Source organism: Megalobrama amblycephala, linkage group LG7, assembly GCF_018812025.1.
Source record: "Megalobrama amblycephala isolate DHTTF-2021 linkage group LG7, ASM1881202v1, whole genome shotgun sequence".
Classification (NCBI taxonomy): Eukaryota; Metazoa; Chordata; class Actinopteri; order Cypriniformes; family Xenocyprididae; genus Megalobrama; species Megalobrama amblycephala.
In genome coordinates this window covers 15,526,240-15,542,276 of record NC_063050.1, presented here as the reverse complement: position 1 = coordinate 15,542,276, position 16,037 = coordinate 15,526,240, and the positions used below count along the sequence as shown (strand labels likewise).

Here is a 16,037-nt window from a genome sequence, read left to right as displayed (position 1 = left end):
CTGCTAGCTAAAGAACAACATAAGAGAAGAGCATTTCAGAACATTTTTTAAACTGCCTAATTCGTCTTGTTTTTCAATAGATTGTGTGGTTTAGTATAGTGTGTGCTGCTGAATTTAGCTTTTTATTTGTTTGTTAAGTCCTGAAACCAATTACTTGTTTTTTAAGGTACCTCAGAGATAAACTGTGCATTACAAGTACCTCCTTTCTTTTCCACACCTGTACTGGAGGAATATGAAGGTGAGTCCACAAGATCTAATCAACTGAGTATAACTAGTCCACAATATTAATTCCACATTTGGAAGTAACAGTTTTATTGGATTAATGTGATAGTGTTTCTTTTTTTAAATAATATTTATGTATTTGTATTAGAATTGTTAATATTTTGATAAAAACCCTCTGTGTTCATTTGAAAGTATTCTTTCTGGGCGGAGTATTAGAAGAGTAGTAATGCAAGATCAATACTAGCATTATCCAGTGTTTATGCTTAGACAGTGTATTAAGAGTATTTAAATATGTATTCAATCTGGCCTTCAGGAAATGTAGAGACTTTCACTAATATCAGATATGATGATCGTCTGGTGCTGGAGGGATTTTTAGAATCCATTAGTGTGTCATTTCTGGAGCTGGTTTACACTAACGGAGACTCAACCGCTACTGTACGAACCGTCAAACCACTGGACGCAGAAAAACTTAAGGAGGTTTGTTTCACTATTTTCTTTGTTAGATCAAGTAAATAAATACAAAAATGAACATAACCATACTTACATATTCATACAGACACATATTACTTTCATAAAGAAAATAAGCGCCACATACTGTATGTTTTTTTTTGTGTTTTTTACTTCTTCCAGTCAGGAGGAGTCTTATCTTATTCAGTCACCTGCTCAAACACAGGGGTATGTTTATTTAAACAATAGCACTATCAAAACATTCAATATGAATTATGGAAACAATTACCAGCACATAAATCTTCATTACAAATATTTCATTGTGCATTGCAGGTTAAACATCAACGGTGGGTAAATATTCGCGATGTCAATGACAATCCTCCGATCTTCCAGAGTAAATCATACAGCGCCACAGTGTCAGAGGTGTGTGTAATGTCATCTTTATACAGCAGTAGTGTGTTTGGTCACTCAGAGACTCACATCTCTTTTTAAACTGTGTCTTTTGCTCCAGGCGACGGCTGTGGGTTCAGATGTGCTCAGGGTGATCGCTGAAGATGCAGATGTTTCTCCAGAAAACAGCAATATTACATATTCTATACTGGTGAGTCTAAACCCTAGTGGGGAAAAAAAAACTATACCAAAATGTATTTAAAATATATTTATTTCATACTAAGTACACTACAAATCCATCAACATATTTACTGACATATCACTTGAGACTTACAGATATAAATATTACAATTAATCTTTATTTGGAGTACTTCTTTATTGCACAATGCACATTTCTTAACCCTAAAATGTGTTTAATATCACTTTTAGTAATGATAGCAGGGCTCTCAAGTTTTAGCAAAAGTTTGGAGTGAGATTATATCTGTTAGGGGTGGAGCCACTCAAATATTTACAGCAGCTGTCCCTTGGCCTCACTCAATTCTCTCAAGTTTTTGCTAGCAGTTCAATTTTACCTATTGTTCATAATTGACCAGCACAAATAGAAATGATAACAATTGTTAAATCTGATAAAAGACAAATTTATCCAAATAAAATAAATTGTTATGTTTTAATATTACAAGTGTTATGTTCTTACCTGGAAAGTTATTTGAAGAAGATGCCCCATGTGTGAGGCATGGAGTGTTTATGTCTGTTGCTGTAACTACTACAAACAGTAAGTAAAGTGTTAACAGAGAATGTACAGAGATTTAAATTTGATTTGATTCGACAAAGATTGTGACAGAGTATGTAGCGGAGTTACGTTGCTTAACACAAGACTGTAACTACGGAGCAACTTTAGACCCAATGCTGAGGGATCGACTTGTTTGTGGCATAGATGATGATCAGATTCAGAGACGTTTGCTTTCAGAAACAAATCTGAGACTGCTTTTAAAAATTTGCTGTAGTCACTGAAGCTGCATGGAAAAATGTGATCAACTTGCAAAATAAATCCAGTGTACAGGCATGTAACAGTGTCATGTTCAAAGCGAGGAAGCCTGATCATGGGAAAAAGGGAGAAACAGGTGAACAAAAAGAGAGAATGCTACACAGCAAAATCCTGTGTTAAATTAACACTGCTGGTGTTTATATAAGTCCACACTCAGAGTGTGAAAAGGTAACACTGAATCAGTGTTGAAGTTAATTAGATAATTAAGTGATGATTGGCATTAGTGATGAACACCTGCTGTTAACAAGCAGAATCACTGAAGGACAGAGGAACAACAAGAACAGAGAAGAGGAACACAAAAACTACAACTGACTTCCAGCCACAGTCATAAATGAAATCAACTGAAGATAAAAGACATGAAATCTCTGAAGCTCTGATTAAACAACTCCACAAACAGCATTACCAGCTTCACTTATTACTAACCAGATTGACTTTATTTCTGTCACACGTCTACAAAAGTGCTTACTGAGAAATAACAGAAGTATTTCTGACATTTAAAATAATAGTTTCATTTAAAGCCCAACTCTTGGCTTTAGTTGGGCTCTTGACTCTTGCCTTTTTAACATTAGGTTTTCTCGGATTGCTGCAACTTTGTGTTTATAAAGCATTTTATAAACAAAGAAATTACAACATTTATTATGGCTAGGACAGTGAAGAAAAAAATGACAATCATCAAGCAACAACCTGATTCACTGATCTCACTCCGAGAATAATGCTCTGGTTATATAGATAATGTATTATTAATTTTGTCTTATTCATAATAGTAGCTATGTGATTCTTAAATAGGAGGTCCAAGATTAAAAAAGGTATTCAAGATTTAAAAAACAAACAGCACACATGAAGTTTTCATCTTACTTAGACTCACACCAAGAATCAGCATATGAATCTCAACAATGTTGACAATCAATGAAACGCTTAATGCTGCAGTGCATGCTGGGTACCACCAATCAAAACTCATCCATGGCTCCCAGCATGCATTGTGCCCTATATAAATTATGCAGCTGAATTGTAACTAATTTTCTGTGATTCTTACTGTTTGCTTTTATTTTTGATGTTGTTGTTGACTTTTTCATGCCTTGTTTTATGTTCAGAATTTACTTGTTTATCAGAATTTTTTGTTTTTTGATAACCAAATGAAACAATAATTTTCATTAAAACAGAAATAAAGTTTTTAAATAAAGCAATTCCATTGTTTTCATACCACTCTGTTAACCAATCAGGCATTAGATGACATTTTTAAGGTTCCACAGATTTTAAGTAAAATTTCTAATATGGCTGTTAATCAATTTCAATTTCAATTTGACTAATTAAAATAAATATTTTTTGTCAGTCAATATATTTAGATCATATTTAACACATTAATGCATTCAGTTCTTTTTTTTTAGAAAAAACAAAACAAAACAAAACAAAACAAAGAAACACAATTTGAGTGTAATAATGTGATCTCAGTTTGTGTTTTACTGATATTCTCATTTAAATCATGGTCCCTGACAGCCTCCAGCACCAGATGAATTTGAAGTGAGAGATGATGGAAACATCAGGCTGACACAACCTCTGAACTACGACAGTGCTCAACAATACATCTTCACCGTGCAAGCTAAAGTAAAGACACACTCTATGACATCCTAGTCCCACATACATTTTACTATGCATTGTTTTACATTTAATATGGCAGGACTTTTACTTTCTGAACCCTGGACTGAAGCACAGGCTCTACTCTTAAGCACAATGATAACCTCACAAAACACAGAAACAGATCATTAAACACTAACAGATCACTCTAAATCTTAGCATCTTCACTTATTATAAACCAGTCTGATTCGTTGTCCGGAACCATATGGGAACATTCTGTCTTAGAATTAAAGTCATATAAGGAACCATTAACTCAGAGGTAGGCAAGTTCGGTCCTAGAGAGCTGCTCTGTCCTGCAGAGTTTAGCTCCAACCCTGAAAAAAACCTTCAGCTACCTATAGCCTTAGTAATCCTGAAGAACTTGATTAGCTTGTTCAGGTGTGTTTGATTAAGGTTGGAGATAAACTCAGCAGGACAGCGGCTCTCTAGGACCGAACTTGCCTACCCCTACTTTAACTGCAGCACTTTCAAAAGAGGACGTTTTAGGAATGAAAATTAGTGGGAATTTTTGTCACCCTTAGAGAACTTTTAGGGAACATTACGATTAGTTGAAACATTCTAAGACTGAACTGAACACACATACCGATTGTTTCCTTTGATGGGAGCCGATTTATATACTCACACATGGAATTTGAACACCGACTGTAATTGCAGACTGAACGCAACTGGCTCTGACTGGACGTGTTTGAGCGCGATCAGTCATAAGTATCAATTTACATTCATAATCGGCCTTACAATCGTTAAGTATGTGCGCGGCTTAAACTGCTTTTTCCCATACAATGAAATTTTCGTTTTTTGGATGAACTATAATTTGAAGGTAGATAGTAATAAAACACTATATTTCTTTGCAGGATAAAGATGAATTCAGTGACACCACAACAGTTACAATAACAGTTGAAGATTTCGACAATCTAAACCCTTATTTTGATCACAGTCTCTACAAGGCATCCATTGAGGAAAATCAGGTAAATGACGTCATGATCAATACTTTAAACTCATGTCTGATCAAACAAATCAAACCCTCCATGTCTTTTCTGTTCATGCACAGGTAGGACAGTTTTCAGACGTCACTCCTGAGGCCATAAAAGCTCAAGATGGCGACACGGGCATCAACGAGCCTGTAGTTTACAGCATAACAGCAGGTGCTGATAACAGAAGATTTACAACATACTTACATGACATACTGTACATCTGATCTAAATAACCTTCTCCACCAGTTCCCAAATAAAGTTTCTCTGTAGATGTGTGAGAGCTAGAGGTGAAACACTGATTTTAAATCTGATAATATAGAAAATTCCACCAAACAATGGTCAAGAACAGTAATTGTAATAAAAGAAGTACTTTACACCCCAACACACTTCTTGAATAAATAATTGTACAGTAAGTTTCTGATAATAACAAAGCATGTATACACATTTCTGTTTCAGTCTTTCCAAATGAATATCAGAGCAACTTTGTAATTGATGAAAACAGTGGAGTCATCTCTGTGACAACAGCACTAGACCGAGAGGAAATAGACCAGATAAATGTTAACATACAGGTATCAGAGCTTTCTTAAGACATTCTTGGAAACCATTGGGCTGATGTTATGAATCTGAAGAAATTTCAGTATTGTGTTTGTTTATATTTTCTATTCATGATTTTCTTTTATAAACAGGCAACTCAGCAGGATGATGCCAGTAAGACGGCTAACGCTGTTGTGTCCGTCACCATTGAGGATGTGGATGACAGCCCTCCGAAATTTGACCAGGATGAGTACACTGTATCTATTCTGGAAAATTCACCTCAGGATCAGTTGGTTCTTCAGACTAGAGTCACCGATCCGGACCTGGTACTGTTCCTGAGAACATCAATGTCTGTTTGTAAAGTTGATAAAAATAAACAAACAAAAATTAAAAATATAGACCCACAAACACTAAAATGGTGTAGGCCAGATCATCATGCCACATGTGCCAGATGTGGGCCGGATCTGGGCCGACACAATGTTGCTATCTGGGAAATCTTCAAACTTAAAGTTGTTGTAAACTTCCATGTAATGCTTTGTCAAGCCAACATTCCGCATGTTTCGATGTACTTACCTTTTCTATTTTTCTGTCTGATCAGGGAGGATTCTCTAAAGGTCATTTTATCATGGATAGCGATACCTTCATTATCAACAGTCAAGGAGTAATATCACTCCGGAGCGACGCCTCCTTGGATAGAGAAACTCAAGACAATTACAATATACAGGTACAATGCAATCACATTCATTTCTTAAATCCAACTATTTACAAAATGTTCAGGATGACTATTTATTCTGAATGGGATGTTTGTATTGTCTTTCTCAGGTAATAGCTGTAGACCGGCCTGTCGATGGTTTAAGCTCCACAGCTCAGGTCATCATCACTGTTCTGGACGTCAACGACAACAACCCACAATTCCTTCCTCTCCCAGAGCCCATTGAAATTCAGGAAGGTGTGTACACACCCTCATCACCTGGAGAGGTGTGTGAAATCTTAGCCACAGATGCAGACATTGGAGACAACGGACGTGTCACCATCACTACATACTCACACAGTGAAATATTCAGATTCAGAGAGGTGAGGAGACTTAAAATGTTCATGATATATACATTTTATTATATGATATTATATTTTTATAAACATGACATTGTAACGTACAGATCATATAAAAACATGTTTAGGATGGGACTCTACTAGCTATCAAGGACCTTGATCGAGAGATACAGGATGCTTATGATGTGCTCATTGTTGCCAATGATCATGGGATGCCACAGGGAAATGTACAGTATTCATTTCTATTTATGTATATTGAATGATGCAAATCTGTTTAGTTCAATACTGATTGCATTTGTATTGATTGGAACATTTGGTAGCAGACTGTTGACAGATTGCCTGAAGAGTTTTTTTTTTTTTTTACAAAATATTACAGAGCCTGCACATGACAAGCAAAAATTGTATATATATATATATATATTTTCTGCAGAACATCACCACAGTGAGGGTCAGTATCACAGATGTCAATGACAACGCTCCAGTTTTCAGCTCCGACACCTACAGCAAAAGCATTCTGGTTAAAGACGCCAAGGTTGGAGATGTGCTGCTGACGCTCTCAGCCACAGATAAAGATGCTGGAAGCAACGCGCTGATTAACTACAGGTAAGCTTAAGACTAAACTTCCATTTCTTTAGGATCAATAATATGAAGGCAAACCATGAACTCATTTACCTACATGACACCTTTAAGACTTTTGTAACTTTTGTAGGTTTGGCACTGATAAACGTTCACTCTCTTTTTTTCAGTAAAGTTTTTTTTCTCGCATTTGATGTTTTTTTCCCCCTTCTTTGGTGGAGTGTGCAGACTCTTTTGAAATGATTCCCCTTTAAGACAGATGCATGAATGTTGTCTTTCTGTAGTTTCTCTGAAGTCTCCTCAATGGTCACACTGGATGCTGAAACAGGAGACATCACTTTGACCTCTGACCTTAGCGGGGTAACAGAAGACACACTGCTAACCCTTACTGCTATAGCGACAGATCATGGAACACCACCAGAATCTGATGAAGGTTTGGGCTTGGTTTATTTCTTTAGTGAATATTGTGTTAAAATAATTCAGATAATGTGTGCAAATAAACATTTATTATTGGGAGCAGTTCATTCCCCCTTCCGTATTCAAATCTGATCTGATAAACATGTCAAAATTAACATGTGTCTTCTTTCTGTAGCGGAAGTCTTGATCTACTTCAGAATTGCTCCTTTCACTGAGACTGTGGTTTTTGAAAGCTCCTCCTACAAATTCACAATAAAGGAGAATGAACCTGAGGCATCAATAGTGGGCAAGGTCAGAGCATTAACAGGTGATCCACTGGTTATGGTCAGCTATAACATAAAGTCACACAAGGATGTCTTCTCTGTGGATGGTGAGGGAACCATAAAAGCTCTCAGACCGCTGGACAAGGAGGAAGAGGAGTGGTACATCCTCACAGTAGAGGCCATAGACTCCAGAACTCCTCCAAACACTGCAGAGACAACGGTACTATACTTACTTCAAATTAAGAACAGAAACAAACTTTTAGCAATTTATGTTAATGCATAATGTATATTTTAGAATACAATGACACATGAAGCTTGTGTAGCAACATAGTGACGGGCCAGATCCGGCCCACATCTGGTCCGCGTGTAATCCATATGTACCAGATGTGGGCCGGATCTGGGCCACACTATGTTGCTGTCTGGGGTAGCTGGAAGTGTTTGCATTCACAGACGTACCTAGCGGATGTTTCTGGCCTAAGTCTTAACTCATCAAGCACGTCAATGTCAATGTTTCTCTTTTTCTCACTATCTTCAGGTCAGCGTTCAGGTTGAGAACGTGAATGAGGCTCCTGTGTTTGATGATGAAATATATAAAGCAGAAATTTTCAGTCTCTCTCCATACAAATACCCTATAGTGAAGGTCCAGGTAAGTGTGGCTTGATGTAGACATCAGATATAAATGCAGTGGATGTACATAGCAAACTTCCCAGTGTTAAATTAACACTGCTCAGTGTTTATATGAGTCCACACTGTTATAAGTAACACTGAGGCAGTGTTAAGGTTAATTAGGAAATTAAGTGATTGAGTGATGATTGAGCATTAGTGAAGATATGATAACAAGCAGAATCACTGAGAAAAGAGAAACACAAGAACTACAACTGACTTGAGCCATAGCCTTAGATTAAATTAACTAAAGATAAAAGACATTAAGGCCCGGTTTCACAGACAGGGCTTAGCCTAAGCCAGGATTAGGTCTTAGATCAGTTAGGATATTTAAGTAGCTTTTATAAACATACACTAGAAAAAAAACATTATTGGTGTGCTTTTTGAGACAAAACAATGGCAGTGACATATTTTAAGATATGTCAGTACTATTTTCTTAAAGTTAAAAGAGCTAAAACATGCACTTTAGTCTAGGACTAGCTTAAGCCTTCTCTGTGAAACCAGGAGTAAATCTCTCAAGTTATGATCAAACAACTCAACAAACAACATTACCAGCTTCACTTATTACTAACCACTAACCAGACTTTATTGCTGTTTTAATGAAAATAATAGTTTCATTTGAAGTCACCATAACGGAGATAATCGGTGGCTTTAGTTGGGCTCTTGACTCTTTAATGTTAAATTTTATGTCATTGTGTTTGTGAAACTCAACAATGGTAACCGTTGAAAAAATTCAGACAATCTCTGAATATAAAACAAGGAATGAAAGGCATTACTCTCTGAATGAGCTTGACAATCAGGTTGACAATATCATCTAATCACACATTTTCTTAACTTTCGGTGCCATAACGAAGGTGTTTTATAGACACAGCTACAGCAGCTCGATGAAATCAGGCAATACAAAGACAAAAAAGTCAGGAGTCCAACTAAAGCCACCACTGATCCTCATCATGAAACTATTATTTTCATTAAAACAGAAATGACAGAAATAAAGTCAGTCTGGTTAGTAATAAGTAAAGCTGGTAATGCTGTTTATGGAGTTGTTTAATCAGATTTTGAGAGATTTAAAGCATTTTATCTTCAGTTGATTTCATTTAAGACTGTGACTGGAAGTCAGTTGTAGTTTTTGTGTTCCTCTTCTCTGTTCTTGTTGTTCCTCTGTCCTTCAGTGATTCTGCTTGTTAACAGCAGGTGTTCATCACTAATGCCCAATCATCACTTAATTATCTAATTCATTTCAACACTGATTCAGTGTTACCTTTTCACAGTCTGAGTGTGGACTCATATAAACACCAGCAGTGTTAATTTAACACTGATGATTTTGCTGTGTACTCTTATCTTACTCTTATTTTGTAATTAGATGGTGTTCACAAAAGCAAACATCACTGTTACTGTTGCTATTGCTCATACTAAAGGGTTAGTGATTTGTTCAAACCCTTAACCCTAAAAATGTATTAATTTAAACTAAATCCATAAAAAGATCCCCTGGTGAGAACTCCTAAACTCCTTCTATATATAAAGTGCCTGACAATTGATTTTTTTCTTTGATTTTTTTTCTTTGTAGTACAAGTGGTTGAAATGTGGTTGTTTGACCCTCAGGCATCGGACCCTGATGTGGGCGAGAGCTCAGAACTGCAGTATTTCCTGCAGGAGTCCACAACTCTGCTGGATGTGGAGGCAAACACTGGTCAGATCTACGTACTGGATGCATCCACTTTTAGGGACAATTCATTCACCTTTCATGTTAAAGCCACTGATAAACATGGACTGTCCACGACCACAACAGTACAGGTGAGAGAGAGAAAATAAGAGAAAGCTTTTGGAAGACTGTTTCAAATGATTAATGGCATTTTTTTGAGAATAAACCAGAGCAGTCAATGCAAAGACTGAGTTCTTGTGTTTGCCACCTGCAGATTGAAGTGAAACAAAGTGTACATCGTGACAGCGTCTCAGTAATGTCCCTAAACCAGCCTGTTTACATAGTGGAGAAAAAGATTCCAGAGATGGAAGAGTGAGTAATCTCTGTTCATTATTGAAACATGTTATTGAGACAGAATAAGAGCATTTCCATTTATGAAGTGAAGTGTTAATGTGTTTTGAGCTAAGAGTGTAAGTGGAAACATGTTTAATGAATAATTAACCCAAAAATAAATGTAAAAATTAATTATTTTACTCACCCTCATAGCATTCCTAACTTTTGTATTCTGCTGTGTTTTTACTGAAACACAAAAGATTGCCCATTTAATTGCTAATAGTAAAGAGCCCTTTTGGTTGCACCCCCCAAAATTGGTACTTCTTGTTACTTCCTCTTATTGTTTTGTGTTCTTTACACCATCTGATAGTGTTTTATTTTCTCAGATCCATGGAGAAAGTTTTAGGCTGGACTGTGAAAATCCTCAGTGTGAGAGCTGAGGATGGGATTGAGATGCGCACCATTCTCAGAGAATCTGCAGACAAAACTTACGTCAGTTTCATTGCCATGGACTCCAGTGGAGCTGTCATCCAAGCCACAGAGCTCAAAGAGTAAGTTGAACTAATATCAGTTTATTTAGATTATTCTAATGTGAAAGCTGATGTGGAAATGTGTAAGTAAACAGAAAACATGTTTACAGTAAATACAGTTATAATGGTTGGAGCTGATAGCCTTGTGGTCAATGCTCTGAATTTGATCGGTTATAAAACTGATCTGAGATCTGAATACATTCATTTTCATTTTAACTTTGACTGCCCACTGTTCCTATTACACCCTGAAACATTTACTAAATGTTTTTGAGTATTTTATGATTGCAAAAGACATTCCACTGAATAAAAAATACTGTATTCCTGTCCTATATTTGCATTTTTATTATTTAAAATGAAAAATCTTCAATATCAGGTTGACTGACCTAGCACTGTGCATGTGAAAAACAACCCTGCAAATGGGTTAATGTATAAAACCCAACAAGCTGGTTCAAAATAATCCAGAATGTGTTCTGTTCATATTAATGCTGGGTTGCCAAATAACCCAGAAATGGTTATTTTTAACCCAGCATTTTTTAGAGCGTGGTTTACCAACCATGTTTGTGTAAGGATACCAGTAAGGGATGTGAATTATGTAACAAGTGTGAGAGCTGAAATTGCGTGATCACAAATAACGTCACGATACACAGAAATGTATCCACCTTGAAAACTGTTCCCCCTCAAAATTAGGATTTATAAAGGTTTTAAAATCGTAAATAAATTATCTTATATAAGTGCATTAACAAAAATATAAGCTATATATATATGAAAAATTACTGCATGTGCATTAACAAAAAATAGTCTTCACATTTCCCTCTAGCCTGCTTGCCTGAATTACAACTATGTTATATAATAAGAGTGTTATGGACAGCATCTGAAATATGTTCACTCCCACAGGAAACTGAACACTGAGCTCAAAGCTTTAACATCTGAACTGGAGAGCGTTTTTGGTCCTGGTTTGGAAATCAAAGTGGAGGACAGTCCTGGAAACCCTGAAGGTCCCAATCAAGCAGTTACAAACGCTCTCATCGCTGTCAGTGTTCTGCTGGTTATAAGCATTGTGACTTCAGTGTCGACAATTATCCATCTTGTCAAGTAAGTTATTACTGGCCATGTAACTGCAGTTTTTTCTATCTGTCTGTCTGTGTCTATCTGTCTATATCTTCTTTGGCTATCAAATATGCAGTCTGACTTTTTTGTGTGTCTGTATGTGTGTGTGTGTGTGTGTGTGTGTGTGTGTTACGGAATAAACTTCGTTGTGGTCAACTGATCTGAAAATAATTCATAATTGAAAAATAATCTTAAAGTCAACTTGAAATCAGAATAGATTTTTGTTTTTGATTGATTGATTTATTGATTAAATTTTCTGTTCTGTTTCACCTAGATTTCCAGTTTTACTGCAGCTTTCATAAAATGCAGTAATGCAATGTAATCTTTATAGTGATAAAATTATGTTGACTTTGAACATTGCTCATGTTTTAGGGGTGATTTTTTTCACAGTGAAGAAAGTTAATATGTTTGGTGAAGTAGTTATAATGCATATTTTTGCTGCCCCAGGAAAACAAAAGATTCTGACAGACAGAGTTTAAATCCTGACATTGATTTACATAAAAAGAGAAACAGCATTGACCACCTTGCTGACTTTAACACGTAAGTGCCAAAATATTGTTAAAGATCTGATATAATCAGTTAAACTCATTTGTGAAAAGATTGTCCTCAAATACAAAATATGCATTAATTACCATGTATTTATATGCATTGGTTTGTTCTGAGATGTTTGACTAAACATATTTCTTCTTTTGTTAACAGAAACCCAGAATCCAGAGAGGTAAAGGTAAAAAAACAACAACGATCTCATAGAGTATAATTCATCCAGTACATATTTTGTATAAATCATGGACAGCAAAAACTCCTGTGATAAATTATAAATGTTAAATGAACACTGAAGCAGTGTTAAAGTTAATGAGATAATTAAGTGATTAATTGAGTGATGAGTGACCATTATTGAAGACACCTGATGATAACAAGCAGAATCACCAAAGGAGAAAATCACAATTTTTAAGACTTAAACCCAGGAGAGTTAATTTAACACTGGAGTTTTTGCTGTGTGGTATTTAGATTCTTATTTATGATTTTGTCATATGTATTTTGTTTGTTTCTTAGGTTGATGATAGTAACATATGACAGAGAATCTGAGAATGGTGGAAACAGCACCTGCCCTCTGAAAACTCCCTGATGGATCAAAGCTCCTCACTTCTTCTCAGTAGTGCACAGGACTTCATGAACTTATGTCTTGATTGAGACACATTTACAGCCCTGATCCTAAACTTGAGATGCCTTTGTAGGCAGCAATTTAAGGGTTGATTTCCCAACATGGAGGAAACAGCACAAGTATCAGGGCTTCTAAAGACAGAAACAGGCTCTGGGCTACAGCTTTACAGTATTAACATCTTTGATCATTTGACTCACAATGACACTCAAGTCACAACATACACAACACAGGGTGAATTCCCTTCAAAGAGGAGAGCATCACTCTGCTCCACTCATTACGTATTACTGTCTCATAAGTGACTGTATGGATCACCAGACATGAAGCCAGACGTCACTGACACTTTAGAAGCAGGAGTGTTAGAAGCAGATTTCATATTGAAAAATAGGAAAGCTGTTAAGACAGATGTAGCAGTCTTGTAGCACAAACAGGAGAACATGGTGCTTGTAGTGCCACAGTCACTGGACTGAGTCCCAAGAAATACAAGGACTGACAAATGTGTAAATGTAAATAAATGTATATATATATATGTATATATAGCCTCTGTGTCTTTATTTCATATTTGATAAAAACTAACAAACATAACGTGTTAGAGATATTTAGTTACATTTAGTAGCACAGTCCCTTTGGGAAGATTTCTTATTTTTCTAATTTAATAAACTGAGTTTATATAAGTATGTCTATACAAGATACATGATGATGAGATGACAATAAAGTAACAATATGCATTTGTCTATGCAGACCACAACTACTGTGATTGGTCAGGATGAAATATAATATAATAGAGCCTGATCACTGGAAGCTTTTAATGAAAGCAGTGAGGCTGATTAAACACAAACACTTTGTGAAGACCACAACAATATCTTAATGTTGATTAGGCTTGGGTAGAATATACACGCATCTCTGTGAACTAAAGGTTGTTTAGTGCACAGTGCAAAGGCATTTTTATAGACTATAACTCATGCAGTAGCATCCTCTTCAGGTCATTCAGAGCAGAGTGCATTGACCACCTGTGTTCATGTACATGGTCAAATGGAGTACAAAGCCTGTACAAAAACGCTAGACTAGAGCTTGTGTAAAAACTGAAGTATTGTTTGGGCTCAGCAAGCCATTCATAATGTGTTCTTGTGTTAAAAGATGCAAGATGCAGCAAAGTAAAATGGGGGAAAACGTGACATGTTTTCAAAAGTAAAAAATTCAAAGACATTTATCTAGAGCATCTATATATAGAAAAACAATTAAAAAACAGTGCAGGAGACTGCAAAACATGCTCTGTGTAAACTGGCCCTAAGAGGGCAGCTCCCTGTACTCAGTTAACAAAGGTTTGTTATAAGATCATTCTCTAAATATTCAGTGTTGGTTCTGGGAACATTAAAAATGTCCAGCGACGTTAGAGGAATGTTTTTATAAGGTATAATTTTCCTCAGATTTTCTTTCAACTTAATTTTGATCTAAAATTCTACATTCTAGGAACGTTGATTTGTAACATTCCAAGAACATGAAAATGTCCAGTTGCCTTAATGTTAGTAGAATGTTTAAAGGTTAGTATGATGTTCCTGAAACATTCTTTCAATCATTCAAACACCTGCTGTGAACAAACACTGAAAGAAAGAGAAATAAGAACACAAACTACAACTTTCTTCAGCCACAGCCTTAGATGAACTGAAGATAAAAGACATTAAATCTCTGAAGATCTGATTAAACATCTCCACAAACAGCATTACCAGCTTCACTTATTACTAACCAGACTGACTTTATTTCTGTCACACGTCTACAGAAGCTCTTATTGAAAATTAACAGAGGTTTAGATGTTGATGTCTTATTGAAAATGTTTCGTTTGAGGTCACCATCATTGAGATCAGTGTTTTGACCCTTGACTTTTATTGAGTTGCTTCTTTATCAGCAATTGCAGGTGTTTTCACAAAACGTTTCTGCATTGATAAAGCAGATCAACATGTCTGTTTTAAAAGGGGTTTAAAATTTTCTGTTATTGCTGATTTAAGGAAGTGAAATGTGTTTATCAGCAACACAGTGCAAGAGTGTGAATCTCGCGATATTCGCCAAAAAAGTTGGGACACTGTACAAATTGTGAATAAAAAAGGAATGCAATAATTTACAAATCTCATAAACTTATATTTTATTCACAATAGAATATAGATAACATATCAAATGTTGAAAGTGAGACATTTTGAAATTTCATGCCAAATATTGGCTCATTTTGGATTTCATGAGAGCTACACATTCCAAAAAAGTTGGGACAGGTAGCAATAAGAGGCCGGAGAAGTTAAATGTACATATAAGGAACAGCTGGAGGACCAATTTGCAACTTATTAGGTCAATTGGCAACATGATTGGGTATAAAAAGAGCCTCTCAGAGTGGCAGTGTCTCTCAGAAGTCAAGATGGGCAGAGGATCACCAATTCCCCCAATGCTGCGGCGAAAAATAGTGGAGCAATATCATAAAGGAGTTTCTCAGAGAAAAATTGCAAAGAGTTTGAAGTTATCATCATCTACAGTGCATAATATCATACAAAGATTCAGAGAATCTGGAACAATCTCTGTGCTTAAGGGTCAAGGCCGGAAAACCATACTGGATACCCTTGATCTTCGGGCCCTTAGACGGCACTGCATCACATACAGGAATGCTACTGTAATGGAAATCACAACATGGGCTCAGGAATACTTCCAGAAAACATTGTCGTGAACACAATCCACTGTGCCATTTGCCGTTGCCGTCTAAATCCCTATAGGTCAAAAAAGAAGCCATATCTAAACATGATCCAGAAGCGCAGGCGTTTTCTCTGGGCCAAGTCTCATTTAAAATGGACTGTGGCAAAGTGGAAAACTGTTCTGTGGTCAGACGAATCAAAATTTGAAGTTCTTTTTGGAAAACTGGGACGCCATGTCATCCGGACAAAAGAGGACAAGGACAACCCAAGTTGTTATCAGCGCTCAGTTCAGAATCCTGCATCTCTGATGGTATGGGGTTGCATGAGTGCGTGTGGCATGGGCAGCTTACACATCTGGAAAGGCACCATCAATGCTGAAAGGTATATCCA

The 16,037-nt window shown here is 36.3% G+C and overlaps 1 protein-coding gene across 1 annotated transcript; it reads left to right on the top strand.

Annotated features, from left to right (window-relative positions):
• The first annotated feature begins 1,184 nt into the window (after positions 1-1,184).
• Positions 1,185-13,456, top strand: LOC125271816 (protocadherin Fat 1-like). Its single transcript, XM_048196076.1, has 20 exons — positions 1,185-1,270; positions 3,599-3,706; positions 4,588-4,701; positions 4,785-4,878; positions 5,164-5,276; positions 5,394-5,567; positions 5,840-5,965; positions 6,064-6,315; positions 6,420-6,518; positions 6,722-6,894; positions 7,152-7,300; positions 7,460-7,767; positions 8,083-8,193; positions 9,810-10,001; positions 10,124-10,221; positions 10,569-10,733; positions 11,607-11,804; positions 12,267-12,359; positions 12,519-12,543; positions 12,873-13,456. The coding sequence occupies exons 7-20, from the start codon at positions 5,867-5,869 to the stop codon at positions 12,891-12,893; spliced, it is 1,983 nt and encodes a 660-aa protein (XP_048052033.1). The 5' UTR covers positions 1,185-1,270; positions 3,599-3,706; positions 4,588-4,701; positions 4,785-4,878; positions 5,164-5,276; positions 5,394-5,567; positions 5,840-5,866; the 3' UTR covers positions 12,894-13,456.
• Positions 13,457-16,037: the final 2,581 nt, after the last annotated feature.